We start from the raw sequence: 14,565 nt of genomic DNA, 5'->3' as shown, positions 1-14,565 counted from the left end.
GGTGGCAGAAGGAAGGTTCTCTCCTCTGGCTGTTTTCCAACGTTCAAAATGATGTTTGCTTTCATTTTTAAAGTGAATTTAGTGTGGTGGATGGTGCCATTCTCCCAGCCTCTGACCACAGAAGTGATGCAGGATTGGCAGAAGCAATGGAAGGTTTCTTCACCCCTGATCCCAACCTCATTTAGAAGGTGGGTGGAGGGTGGGGGAGAGTTCATTCTCCAAGTCCTAGGCAGACCTTGGCTTCTTTGCTTATCATGATAGCAAGGGGTGGCAACTAGTGCCAGTTGTGGTTTTGGGTTGTGGATGCTTTTCTATTGGAGCTGGGCCTGGCCACCTAACTCAATTTCCACAGACAACCAAACAGCCTTCATGTGGGGGAATCGTTTTCCATCTCTACCCAGCCCACTCTACATCTAATCAAAAGCATATTCTACAGCCTCATCCTCCCATGGCCAGATGCTGCTCTCTGTTACACTGGTGTTACTCCACAGCAACTCCACCAGCTCCAGTAGTTACTCTAGATTTACATGGGTATAACAGCCAGCGAAACATGGCCATGAGTGGCTAGCTGAACAGAGATAGGGAGAGGGATTTGGCTGAAGATGACCGACTGTGACTCAGTCTGGGTGAAATGGAAGTGATACTTGTTCTATCATGCCCTTGACCATGTGTCCAGAGGGATCTGGCAGACAGTATGGTTAGAGGAATAGAGATATTTGGTGTCTGCACCATAATGGTTCACAATCACTTCTTTGGTCCCCTGAACCTGGCCTGGCTGCTCAGGTCCTCTTGAAAGTTGCAGTAACTTACCGTAGCGACCAGTGACTCCAACAGGCAATTTTGACAACCAGAGATCCCTGAAGTACAAGGAAGGCCTGCCCACATTGCCTTTTCCTGGACATGTCCCCTGTGCCAGCTGTAGGGTGTCTGGAGTGGGATATGAGCCATTATGCTGGTTTTGTGCTGCAGGAGGAGATCCTAAACAATTGGAAGAGCCTCGTTTGGCTGGCTGTGCTGAATTTCAGGCACTTTGCGCTGATGAGGAGGCACAAAGTAGCCTGAACACAAAGGAGAATCTAAGCATAGATCTCTTTTCCAGACCGATTTGCAAGTCAATGCCGTATTAATCTCGTGGGTACAAGTTTCTTAGGAGGCCATTCTTATGTGGGCATTAATATGATCCAGCCATCTCTATATGGTAGGCATTTTACCTCAAGGCTATTGAATGTCTCAGGGGAGTAGGTAGATGATGAATTGGTTGTGAAAAGGGTAGGGCTGACACTATACACTTTAATCCCTTGCTTGCACTTAATCCTTTGACCCACTGGAAGAAATTGATTGGCCTGATATTAGTTTTTAATCTTACGGTCGATAGAATGATGCGCAGGTTGAGTTGTGTTCCATTTTGTAGCAGTTTTCGCTCTGAGGCCAGATTGAAGTGAATATAAAGTACTGCCTGTAAAGCAGGGAGATAACTTTTCCACAGGCAGTATATTTTACATGCTGCCTAATCAGCATCATAAAGGCATGGTCCAGAGTCTGCCTTTTAGGGAAGGCATCTGAGTCAGCTTCTCTGAAACAGCCTTGTGCCTGGTCACATTTTGTACTGTTCATTTCTGTAAGATGCTATAAAAGAGTTTACTCACGTTGTTGCTAACACAGATACCCTTTGTAGTTGTCTGGGGGTGAGAACAATATTGTTTGTATGTGATGGAGTAATTAGCCCTTCTGATCATATTGCAGGGTTTCTGGATGGAAGGAGTACTTTGTCTACAGTAATTTAACCTCTCCTCACATAGGTAACAGTGGTGTGTTTCTGCATCCGATTTAATAGACTGTCTAGGCCACAACATTTCATAGGTTAAAGATCCAAGAGCCTCCTGAAAGGCTTCTGCTTGGAAAGACAGTATATGGATCAAGAGACAGCAGCTGATTAGTCTAAGCAGCCCCTAGGTGTCACTCTCACTCCACACATAACAGCGGATCATTGCAATCTAACTGGGTTTACACTAACACCATAATTGAAAAAAATACCTGAAACGCAGCTGATTGTGAATGCTGTAGGTAGCAGTGAGGCAAGGGAGGGAGTGGCAGACAACAGAGGGCTGGAAAGTGCCTCTGTGACAGGTGATGGCAGTGTTGGGCAGAGGGCACTGTTAAATTTGTTCAGAAAAGTCCGGTACCTTCTCTTTCCTCTCGGTGCCCAAAGAGGAGCAGCTATTATAACCCCACTGCTTGGTATAAAATGGTGATTGTGGTGCCTGGGTAGGGCTGGCACTAAATTTAGACTATATATATGTATGCTCAGTGTGCTTAACTTTTAGGGGTGACTCTTGCTCCATTGCCCTCCCCACAGTTTGAGGGGCGCTGTCCCTTTAAGGACAACTCCCTGCATCACTGAAGGTAGCAATGGCAGCCAGTAGCTGATGCATTAGTGTGGTTCACAGGACCAGCTACCCCCTCCCCACCAGCCAGGACAGTGTGTGTCTGTGTGAGATCTATCCCTTTAATGCCGCTCACTTGCTCACACCGAGTAACACGGGTCTAGTGCCTAGCAATGGCCCTGTGACTGGGGCTGGGAAGAAGCTAGATGTTGCTGAAATAGCTTCCTGAGCTGATGAAGAGACAGCTCTTGTAGATTAGTGGGTGAAAACAGACATTGCCCCATTACCTCAGATAGTTTCTTGCCATGCTGCAGTCGTAAATTGCTGTCTAATTTCTCTAGGTATTTATACCATGCCCTCACCATGGAATCCAGTTTCACCAGCCCCATGCATTTAAAAAAACAACAACCTTGAGATTGGCTGTAAAATGATGAGATCTTACAGACCATTTGGGTTCTCTTTCTATTTGCCTTCTGGTGGTGGATCCTTTACGGGTCATGTTTTCAAACTTTTCTCCACAACCCTGAGGGCTAGAAACTTTCATTCTAAAATGTAAGCAGAGATTACCACATAGTTTCTGAAAGCCACATCTCCTGGGTTCATGTAACTTCCCAGATATCATGCAGCTTGTGATTAAAATCGCAGGAGATTGCTGACGCTGGCTGAGCACTTACATATAAGGAGTGGTCAACATTACAAAGTCAGCAATGGGCAAAGATAACTACATACCGAGATACCCCCATTCTACAGCAAAGGGGAAAGCTGTTGTAGCTATTGACAAATGTTGACTTTAAAGGCAGCTTGCGTGTGAAAATAATATTATGCCTCTATTTGTTCTTGAAAACATAATCATTGCTGTACTGCGGCCAAATTCTTGTTGTTCTCATTATTGACCTATTTTTTTTCAGGATACTAAACACCTTTGACGCTGCTTTTGGGATAGTTAATCAACAAGGCTGTCAGGATGATGGATTCTTCCTGAATTATTGCTTAATTGGCTTTGTTGGAGGTATAAATCAAGTGGAATACCAATTCTTTTAAAGCTACAGCCAGGCAGCCATGCTGAGCCTGACAATAAAGAGTTATTAGCTTCTGCCACATAGCCATATGGGTGAGCCACCTCAGACCCACAAAAGCAAAGGGACTGCAAATTCATTTTGAAGACCCCATGTCCTGCAAAGGCTTAAGCATGTGTGTAACGCTGTGTGTTTGTAGACCCATTGATTTCAGTGCTGACTTGCTTAACTGTTTTCAGGCCTGGGGCCTTAGATACCAAGTGGAATCTGGCCAACATCAGACTGAGTAATGACCAAAAGTCAATACTACCTGGGGCCTATTCAGTGGCCTATGTGTATGGAGTTACACCATTTGCTTCCTAGTATTACAAACCCTCCACCAGTACAACTGGCACTGATTGTCACATGTAGAGGCCAATTTCAATGGGCCATAAGACCTCGATCCACAAAGGGACTGAGGCGTTGCAAGGCCTCACTTCTAGGCATCTTGAAAATCACTGGAACAACAATGGGATCCAGAAATGCTGTTAAGTGCCTAGGCGATCTGGACAACGAATGTGGGGGGAGAGCAAGAGAGAGGTGCGTAAGAGAAGGACCCACAAAAGCTAGGTGGCTCCCCACATAAGCTAGCCAATGCAAGTTAACAACGAGAGGGGTGTGTCTTAAGCCCCGCCCCACTGACAGAGTTAGGCGCCTAAGTCTGAGCTGCAGGAAGGTGCCTGCCTTTGCTTGCAACAACCCATAGCCAGGAACCCCTCTCCAGAGTCAGGTGGCTTAGGTGCCTAAGCTGTTTCTTGAGAGAATGAGTTAGGCACCTGTCTCACTCCATGCAAAACCTCCAGAAGGGGCGGTGAAGGAGGCCTCCCTTCTACCCGTTAGCCCAGTGGTTAGGGTTCTCACCTGGGATGTGGGAGACCCTGATCTAGTTCCCCTCTCTGCCTGATGAGGAGAAGGGGTTTGAACAGTCCTCCTTCCCCCGCCAACACCATTTGTGGGGAGTGAGGTGGCCTCTGAGCATGCCCACCAAATCCAGTGTGTCTCCCCCTGTAGGCGAGAGAGAGAGAGAGGCGTGCCTGTTTTCTCTCAGTGCATGGGGGCTGAGGCAGCAGGAGATAGTCCAGATGTCTGCTTGAGACAGCAGTGCACGTTTAAAAGCAGAAACAGGTGTCTAGGGAACTTTTACTGCACATATTCAGGCACTGAGTGAATTTAGGATTAGGTGGCAGCCGACGCTTAATTTGTTCTAGGGCTGAGCCCAGCACCACTGGGCCGGGCAGTTCAGAGCCCCGGCCCCGCTGGACTTGCTGCATCAGTTATGAATGTAAAAAAAAAATTGCTTGAGCCATGGCACCTCTTTCATTACACATTAAGCACTGGTGGCAGCCAAGCTGTAGTTCTGTGGCTCACAGTGGTGCCTAAATTTGGGCTTTAGCATCCTGAGTTCCACTGCAAATCCGTCCCTAGGTGCCTAACCTGCCTAGGTGCTTTTGAAGATCACGCAAGGTGTCTGTCTGCATCCTTAGGTGCCTAAATACCTTTGAAATCTGGCCCTTCGAGTGTAGAGGACACATTTAATGGAAGTTTATGTCTAAAGCCCAGATCTCTATTCCTGTACTTAAATGCAGTTTTGTCGTGGAACTTCCTATATTTATTTCCTTTTTAAGTAGACTTGCCATAGATTGCTGAGTTTTGATCTGTGTTATTAGAGGGAAGGCTTTTCATCAAATGTAACATTGCCTTCTTTACCAATGCAGTTTTGTGTAATGGTAGCAAAGTAAAGAGATTGCTGTTTAATTCTTTTTAAACCATACTACACATGCCTGGTGAACTGACCATGAGAACTGATAGCTCAATTGCTTTTGCAAAAGTGATTAGTTCATGTAACACAGATCCTGGTCAGAAAAATTGACTTAAAAAAACACACCCTTGAGTAACACAGGTGGGGAAAACGTAACTGGAGTGTCAAAATGTCAACTTATTTTTGCATTCCTAGAGCAAATTAAGTGTAGCTATTTTTCTGAAATGAATTTACTAAAATTAACTTTTTGCAAACAAATCTTTATTTTCTCCAAATTCTACATGTATTATGTACATGTATGGGGGGAGGGGGAGAAGGGCTGTGTGCAGTGGTGGGTTTTATTATTATTTTTTTTACCATTTTTTGGCTTTGTTTTTCAGTTTGGAGGAATTAATTTCTGTTGCCAATTTTGGTTGGGTTAGCTTAGTCACACTTTGAAAAATGAAGAATTGGTCTGCTTAGAAAACTACTGAAACAGAACAGTTTTAAGTCTTCATGAACTTTTATTTATTTGAGATCAATGAGACTGCCTGTCTGACTAATGCTTTGTGGGTGTACGCTCTAAACCTGGGTGGCCAACCTATGGCTCCGGAGCCACATGCAGCTCTTCAGAAGTTAATATGCGGCTCTTTGTATAGGCACCGACTCTGGGGTTGGAGCTACAGGCGCCAACTTTCCAATGTGTGGGGGGTGCTCACTGCTCAACCCCTGGCTCTGCCACAGGCCCTGCCCCCACTCCACCCCTTTCCACCCCCTCCCCTGAGCCTGCCATGCCCTCGCTCCTCCCCCTCCACCCCAGAGCCTCCTGCACAACACAAAACAGCTGATCGGGAGGTGCGGGGAGGGAGGGGGAGGTGATGATTGGCAGGGCTGCCAGTGGGTGGGAGGCACTGGGAGCAGGTGGGGGAGCTGAGGGGTGGCGCTGCTGACGTATTACTGTGGCTCTTTGGCAATGTACATTGGTAAATTCTGGCTCCTTCTCAGGCTCAGGTTGGCCATCGCTGCTCTAGAAATATAATTATAGAATATTAGAGTTGGAAGAGACCTCAAGAGGTCATCTAGTGCAACCCCTTGCTCAAAGCAGGACCAACCCCAACTAACCCTGTATCTTATTGAATGCTCCATATGAGAGACACTTTGGAGTTACTTTAACATATTAGCTGCTCCAGCATGGAATGTCCGTGAGTAAATCCATTGCTTGCACACACAAAGTCTGAAAGAAACTTGTTTTGTAGGTTCTGTTGAAGTACTCTGAGAATGATATTGCCATGACAACACTGAATAGCCTTCATACACCAATATTTGCATCCTTCTTGGCATTTGCACAAATAGAGCCTGAAAGGGCGAGGTTTGTTTTTTTTTAAGTGGTAGATAAAATATCATCAGTTTGTTTAATCATCATGATAAGAGCGGATGAGCAGATCTTGTTCCTAGGCTAGGGAATGTCCATGGTTGTTTTGTAACCTTTGGAGAAAAACTAGTTCCCATGTTTTAAGACGTCAGGACAAAGAGAGAGAATGGAATTCAAATAAACTTGTTCCTTTCCAGTCTGATGCACAGAAGCTAATAACTGGAAAGAGATCTATTGGGCTATCCAGTCTGTCTTGCTGCCAAGCAAGATTGTTCCCTATCGTCAATTTCCTAATGCAGTGTCCAGTCTCATTTCTAGAAGTTCTAAGCGATGAGCCTGCTACCAGTTCTGACTGAATTTGTCCTGGGAGGGGGATCAATATTATTGACTAGCTCCAACCTGCCTTTTTGTTTTGGCAACCAGTATCTCCCTGTTCTGATCAATTTAGACACTTACACACATTTAAAGAAACTAATTTAAAAAAGAAGTCCTGGTTTTATCTGCATATGTGATTCATTTCCTCACAGCACAGTTCTGGCATTTAGACTTAAAAAACAAACAAAAACCCAGAAAAATTCTGCTTACACACAAGCATTTTCCATTACATTAAACAGTGAGCTCTCTCTAAAAATACAGGCCCCGAGTCTGCTAGCATTTGCTTTACAGTAGTGTACATGGAGTTAATCCTGATTTACTCCAGTTTGTGAGGCTGATCAGGAACACTATCATGAGACCACTTGCAGACAATACTTCCAAACATCCCTTATCCATGGATGAAATGGGAGCAAATATGTTCTTCCCAAAGCTTTCCTGTCTTCTTCCATGAGCATCTTTTAGTATTCCCTTCCCTACTTCTTCAGATGAAGTCCAGCTTGTCTAAGAAAGAGTCCATGTTCACAAACATGAATACCGCTAATTGTGTATTATTGGTCCAAGAAAGCCCAGCTCATCAATCAGCGCTGCTTGGCTTGTTGAAAGCCACATTGATAGGCACTTGGGCTGCATCATAGAATCATAGAATATCAGGGTTGGAAGGGACCTCAGGAGGTCATCTAATCCAACCCCCTGTGCAAAGCAGGACCAATTCCCAGACAGATTTTTTTACCCCAGTTCTCTAAATGGCCCTCTTAAGGGCTGAACTCACAACCCTGAGGTCAACAGGCCAATGCTCAAACCACTAAGCTAGCATATGAGCTGCATAGAATGGGGAGGAAGGGCCTCTTAGAGGCAGCCAGAGGGCAATGTCTTATTAAAAAACGAATCATGATACTATTTGTGTCTCCCCTTCCTAGATCATTGCAGTACTGCAAGGCCTGCTGAGAAACCATGTGCACAAGAACCCATGCCCAGATTCACCACTTGATTTCTGCAGGAGCTAGGTACCTTGGTACATTATCTTCTCCCATGGCCAGCAATGGGGTGTCTCTTTCTGAACTCGGTTCTCTGTGTAGCTGGCTAAATACAAACGATCCTCCCCAACCTGCAATCAGATTAATTTGTACAGCACTAAGCAGAGTAGGGTCCCACTCATGACTGGGGGTTTAGGATGTAACCATAAAGCAAAGAATCGTTCGTGAAAAGTTTTACAAGTCAGAGTACACAGATGAGTTTGCTGTGTTTCCGTGGCATCCTATGTCTTATTCACAAGGATTGATACAACAAGCAGGGATCTGAGAAAACGTTCACAAATCCCCACAGTTCTTGGGGGCTTAGAGTTTCACACTCAGTGGAGATCAGAAACAATTGTGTGTGACCTAAGTGACCAGTCACATGCTACAGCTAATGAGTCACTAAAGTGAACAATTCATGAGCACCCCATAGGCTGAATTTAATTAATCAAATTATTAGGTGAAAATTATAATTCATGATATTTGCAGGAGTTGGGATCAGTTGATGAATGATTCTTGAATAGAAAAGAGTAAAATTGGTGCATTTGTAATGGATAATTCAACCAACTTTACTCCCCCAGGGCAAGGTTCTCCTATTAACCTGGTGTGCTATTCACATGAGGATATGTTGTGATGGGATGTATTAAAGCTGTAATGCAAACACCATCCTCTTGCTATATGAACATCACCACAAGGCAGCTTCATTGCACCACGACACCACACTCCAGCAAAGGGCTTGTGCCTCCGCCTGGGCTCTCACCCAGGAAACTTTGACAGGCCAGATTTTCGAACATGCAGTTGCATGCAAATGCACACTCTACACATACAAATTTGAGTTGATTTTGTACAGAAGTGCCCACTTGAATGGGCAGACACAGGGTTGGGGCATGCAAAACTAACAGTACAGGTAATAACTTGGAGCAAATCCATCCCCCTCTTCTGTGATTGTGGGGAAGTGGTGTGGTTCTGCTGAACATAACAGGACAAGCTAAGACCCCATCAGTCATAGTTCTGAGTCCTCTGTGCTCAATGTACTTTGTGTTCACTTTAAGTACAGTATGTCAATAATAACAGAGAGAGAGGCAGGAGGAATTCCATCACAGCTTCTTTTTAATCAGATTTTTTTTGTTATAATTCCGTTCCCCGAGGAAGGCTCACATCAGATGCAGCTTCTGCGTTTCAGCAAAGTTCCTGCTTTTTGTTTGTCTGTTTGTTTTAAGCTCAACTTTCCAGCTGGGTTGATAAGGAAATCAAGTGACTTTGCCCAAAGTCATACAACAAGTCAGCGGCTAAGCGGCAACAAGAACTCAGGAGCCTTCTGCTTCTTCCTAGTCCCTTTTCTCTAAGCATCAGCCTAGACTGCCTCCTGTTTCATCTCTGTTACCTATGATCACAGCACACTGTCTCCCAGTGCAGGTGGTTGCGGTTGTTCGACAGTGTATTAGAGCACAGGTGTGTCACAGCATGCTAGGAACTCTTCTCCTCTGTTTGTACAGGATTGAAGTGACTCCTTACCAGCAATGTAGAGCCATATCGCTGCTTTAGCAGTACATGGTAAAAATCATCCACTGGGAGAATGAAGAAAATGCATTTAGATAGTTACAGGAAATCTAAGTAGCAGATGCATAATAACTTAGAACGTAAATACTGGAGCACAGCAATTCTCATGCTGTGGTCCATGGGGAGGAGGCCGGTGACATAATGCTGATGCATTTTCCTTGTTTCCGGCTGCTAAATTGCACTAAATACTTTCCTAATGTTACTCTTCTACGTCAGTAACTGCCAAGTATGGTGGGTGACGGCAAGTGGAAGAGGAGGTGATCTGCATGGTGGCTAATCAGAGCATAGATAGCTCTAACATGTGATCATCTTGTGGGCCACACAACAATGGAAGCTGTGAACCCCTGCTGAGGCACTCTTATTAGTCATTTGTACTGTGCAGGGAAGATGTAATTAACTAAGAGCCATGCTACTGAGCTACCCAAATTGGGGCCGGGTAGTTTTTAGGGGACAGTCCAAATAAGATTTGGGCAACTTCATAAAAGAAAAATATGACAGCATTCTACAGTAATAGTTCCAGAGAGTCTGGGGAAGATGCAGTGTTCTGGATTATTACTGTAGCATACGGCAGTGTTTTTAAAATGAGATAAGTTTGGTACAGCCTACTTTAGCGAGCTACCCCTCTGGCGGTGCTTTAAAGACAAAAAGCAAAGGTGCCCATTTGTCTTCTGTTTCTTTCTTTAAACCCAGTCATGGTCACACTCCTATGATGACAGATAAACATTGGGAAAAGAAGGTGTGCCTTGACTGCACTGAAAACTCCATGTAACTCCACTGGAGTTACGTCCACAAAAGACTGGTGTCAGTGAGAGGAGAAAACACTATGTGCATAGGGCAAGATCCTCAGCTGATCTAAGTCTGCCTAGCTCCATGTAAGTTAATGGAGCTATGTTCTTTGTACTCCAGGAAGATCAGAGGTGTCAGAAAGGAGGGAGTTGCCACTTAGTCTTGTGTATGCTTTAATCTAGGGTATGTCAGCATCACAGTCACACTTCTGACTGCAGCATATAGACCTAGCTAGCTCAGGTACCAATTGCAGCGAAGCTATGGCCACACGGACTTCAGCAGGGGCTGTACTAGCCTGCCCAGAGCCCCAAGTATGTACTTCTAGCCCATGCTGCTGTGGCTTCACTATTATTGTCCCCAGCTAGCTAGATCAAAGCTAGCTCATGTATGTCTACATGCTGCAGCCACACCTATGACTGCAGTGCACGCGTAAGAGACATCCTTAGAGTGAAATCCTGGCCCCGTGGAAGTCAATGGGAGTTTCTCCATTGACTTTCAGTGGGGCCAGGATTTCACCCTGAATGCACAGTTACCCTACGTAAGAAGATCTTCCACACCCCTTGTGCTAGCTGTTTGGAAAGTGATTCAGTGAAGAAGGCACTAGTAATGATTCCACTTTGGATCTGAGGAGGAGAACAAGAATCTATTAAGGCAGCAAAGGGCACAAACACAATGAGGGCTCCTCACCTCTGTTGCAGTGAAGCAAATCTTTCCATCCTTTGATAAACTGCGAAATACACCTAGGGAGAACAAAGACAGCTTCACTTCAATAGGAAGAGGTGGGAGGAGCTTGTAACATAGAAGAACAAAGTTGTTTCCATTCTGGAACAGCCCAGTTTCATCTAGTCCAGTATTCTGTTTCCTTCACTGGCTGATACCTGAAGATTCACAGGGAGACCAGATGTCGCAGTTTTATAGGGACAATCCCAATATTCAGGGCTTTGTCTTATGTAGGTGCCTATCACCCCCCACCCCCTGTGCTGATTTTTCACACTTGCTGTCTGGTCATCCTAGGTATGACACATACATAATACATCTCACAATGGGGTGGGAGGGAAATCCCCCCCCCATACCATCCACTGGCTCCTGGTGATCACGGTATTCTCTGAAGCAACTCACATGTGATCATTAAGTCCTGCACACTTATCAAGTAGTAACTGCAGGTGCTGTCTCGATTCATGTAGTTGTCAAAACTAAAGGTGGTCAAAAATTTTCCAACAAAAGGTTTGGCTATAGGAAAATGTTGATTCATCAACATCTAATGGTTCCATGGGAACATGGTATTTTTGGTGAAATATTGTTTTTAAAAAAGATCAAAGGCTGAAATGTAACATTGATTTTTTTCATTTTGAAACTGTATTTTGTATTAAAATAAAGTTGAAGTGGAACATTACAATTGACCAGAACATTTTTTTAAAAATTGCCACTTTGTTCAGATTCAAAATGAAAACAAACTTTAAAATCCTGGTATTTCCTATGACAGGTCTACTTCCTGCCCAACTGTAACCAAAACATCTTTTGACAGCCCCCCCCCCGCCCCACCAAAAAAAAAAAAAAAAAAAAGCTCAAGGCTGGTTGGAAGATCCAGAATCATAGAAATGTAGGGCTAGAAAGGACCACAAAAGGGCATCTCCAGCAAGGACAATGAATTCCCTACCCTGGCAGGCAGCCAGTGCCATTAGGCTGCACTGTCCTTAACCTGTAGTTCTAAGGATATTGTGATAGGTGGTTGATGCAGCGTAAGCCCATATTTTCCATGTTCCGAGATCCTCACAGGGCTCTAGTTAGCCAGGAGCATGACTTACTTGCCATGGTTTTGAGACGGATCATGCAGCACACAAAATCAGGGAAACAGATTCTCATGAAGGAATCGCTGTACCTCAGAGCCGTCACATGGAGGAGCTGGTCATCAACAGCCAGGCCTATGCACAAGAGGCATAAAGAGCAGTGAACGTGATAGCAACAGGAAGAAGCAAGGTCCAGCCAGCCTCTGAAATGGCAGGGAACTGTGGCTGTTAGGTATGCCCAGTTTATACACCTACCAAGTGATCCATCCCTGCTTAATGTCCCCTAAGATGGTAGCTCCCTCCTTGAGGGCCCTCACAAATAAAATCCCGTCAAAATTCCTTCCCAGCCTCAAGTCTGGAGATCACTTTCACTTTGTACGGGTGAGCAAGAATCACGGTAGTAAAGCAACTAATCCCATTCCCCTTTGTTAATCCATCGCAGGCAGTGGACATGTAAAGAGTGTTCTGATTAAAGCCTTAAATGCGTAGGACCTGGCTACACTCCTTGAGCCCAGACTTGTTGAAATCTGCCCTCAAGACTTCTAGGCACTGTCTAAGGCTCCAACCATCCCATCTTAAACTGGTAAGTGGTCAGGAGCTTGGTGTGGGCAGTCCTGAGGTATGGCATGTACTTGCCCCTGAAATCCATCTCTGTCAATGTCTCCCCATCTTTCAAAAATACCCTTACCCTTTTAATTGCAAAGGCCTGCATGAGTGTATTCACTTGTTGGCCCTAGAGGGGTTGCCTTTCCTTACTCCCTACCCTCTGCTCTTTCTTTATCCTTTTGCTCAGATCCCTTTGGCTGGGTTTGTTAAAGCTTAAGAGGGTGGCTTTTCATTTTAACTGGTTGGAAATTATTCCATCACGGAGCATCCCAAGCACTTCATCAGGTTGACGCTTATGAAGAGCTGGGACCAGTTCCTCATCTGGTGTAGAAGAGCACTGAGCTGTGCGGATTTACACCAGCTGAGGATCTGGCTTATTATCCTTCTAAACATTAAGGCCTCAATTAAGGTTATTCAGCAAAGCAGGAGCTTAGTGATGGATTCCAGTAAAATGTTTCAATACATGCTTAATTGGGGCCTATATTTAGCAGCATTCTTGGGGTTAATTAGGCCCTTGTATGCTATTGCTGGGTCTGATTATTCTCCTTCCTCTCCCCACCTCCCCAGGTAAGAAAACCCATGCAGGGGGCGAGGGAGGCAGTCTCTTGGGGAGAAGAATCTGGCCTGTGCTGTATGGTGTGGGAGGAGGCAAGGGGTGTGTGTGTGTGTGTGTCTCTCTCTCCTTCAAAAACTGCTTAGAGGGTACAATGTGCTGAATTTGCCATTTTTAAATATTCCCTTTATCCCTTCAGTATCTGCATGTGTGCAATCTTCGTCTGTATTTTATACTGTTGTGCCTTTATTACAATAGCGATACATTTCAGATCCCTGAACTCTGAGCTGCTTGCTACACCCTGATGACACATCAGGAATTTCAGTCTCTAGAGGCCATGTTATATCTTCCTCCTGAAAAAAATCCACCAACTTTGTGGCTTCCGTTGATTACGTTTTGCCTAGAGTTCCCCATAGGGGAAAAATTTATATTCTACTGGCAAATGCAACTTAAAAAGCCATTTAGCTAAATGGAAGGATCTCTAACGCAGATTTGTTGGACAGGCGCTTCCTCTGGGATATCCTATCGCATATACAAAATGTAGCCAGATATAACTAGACAAATTCAATTATGCAACAGAAACTGGATTGCTTGCTTAAAATTGCAGCACTAGTCTAGCCAACAGAGGTCAGTGCAAACTAAATAAAAGGTCTTTCAATGCCGCTTTCTCCTATACAACCAGTCACAGTCCTGGAGAGAGACTGAATGAATTAACCGGGCAGTGGCTGTTCAAACTTCCTTGCTCCTTTCCCCTAACAGGTGCTTCATCCCTGATCAAGAGAGAGAGCACCTCAGGGAGTGAGATGGAAATTAACTTTTTCTTTGGCCTCTTTGCTGAGCGTTATTGGCCTTCCCGCCACTTGGCAAATATCCATCATCAGCACCAGCTCAACAATGCTCCACTCCATTCCTGTGCCGCAGGACCACTCAGCAGGGGAAATGGCTTCTTCCTGAAACATTCTCTTTGGCTTGGTTACACGGGGAATGGATAGTGATCACTTTGTCCTTGTGAGATGCATTACTCGTGGATAGGAGCAGGAGCTCACTAGATCTTCCATACAATCCCTCCACCCTCATCTTTCCACCACTCTCCTAATAGCACAGCTGAACATACCTGCTCTCTGTACTGCATTCCTCAAATCGGAGACATCCAGGAATCCGGAACCGGTTCCCTCTACCCTCCTGAAAATGTCCTGGAAACCATTTTGAAAGAGTTCAGCTTCTTACTTTTAAGCCAATGTCAGTGGACCAAACTTGTGCTATGACCTAGCATGTTGACCACTTGCCAATGCATTTCACTTTCTCCTTAATGAATTAGCTTAGTGGAAACTCAGTG

General features: G+C 44.9%; 1 protein-coding gene across 1 annotated transcript in view; it reads right to left on the bottom strand.

Moving 5' to 3' along the window:
• Positions 1 to 978: 978 nt before the first annotated feature.
• The window catches only part of CAPN13 (calpain 13), a 77,198-nt gene continuing 63,611 nt past the window's right edge, over positions 979 to 14,565 (bottom strand). Inside the window, exons 17-20 of the mRNA XM_065401481.1 lie at positions 14,344 to 14,422; positions 12,089 to 12,205; positions 11,403 to 11,513; positions 979 to 1,058 (exon numbers count right to left, since the gene is read on the bottom strand). Coding sequence (XP_065257553.1) covers positions 979 to 1,058; positions 11,403 to 11,513; positions 12,089 to 12,205; positions 14,344 to 14,422 — 387 coding nt within the window. The remainder of the gene's footprint in view (positions 1,059 to 11,402; positions 11,514 to 12,088; positions 12,206 to 14,343; positions 14,423 to 14,565) is intronic.

Source organism: Emys orbicularis, chromosome 3 (genome assembly GCF_028017835.1).
Source record: "Emys orbicularis isolate rEmyOrb1 chromosome 3, rEmyOrb1.hap1, whole genome shotgun sequence".
In the NCBI taxonomy this organism is placed as follows: domain Eukaryota; kingdom Metazoa; phylum Chordata; order Testudines; family Emydidae; genus Emys; species Emys orbicularis.
Note: the sequence above shows the minus strand (reverse complement) of the source record. Positions and strands in the feature narration are given on the sequence as shown.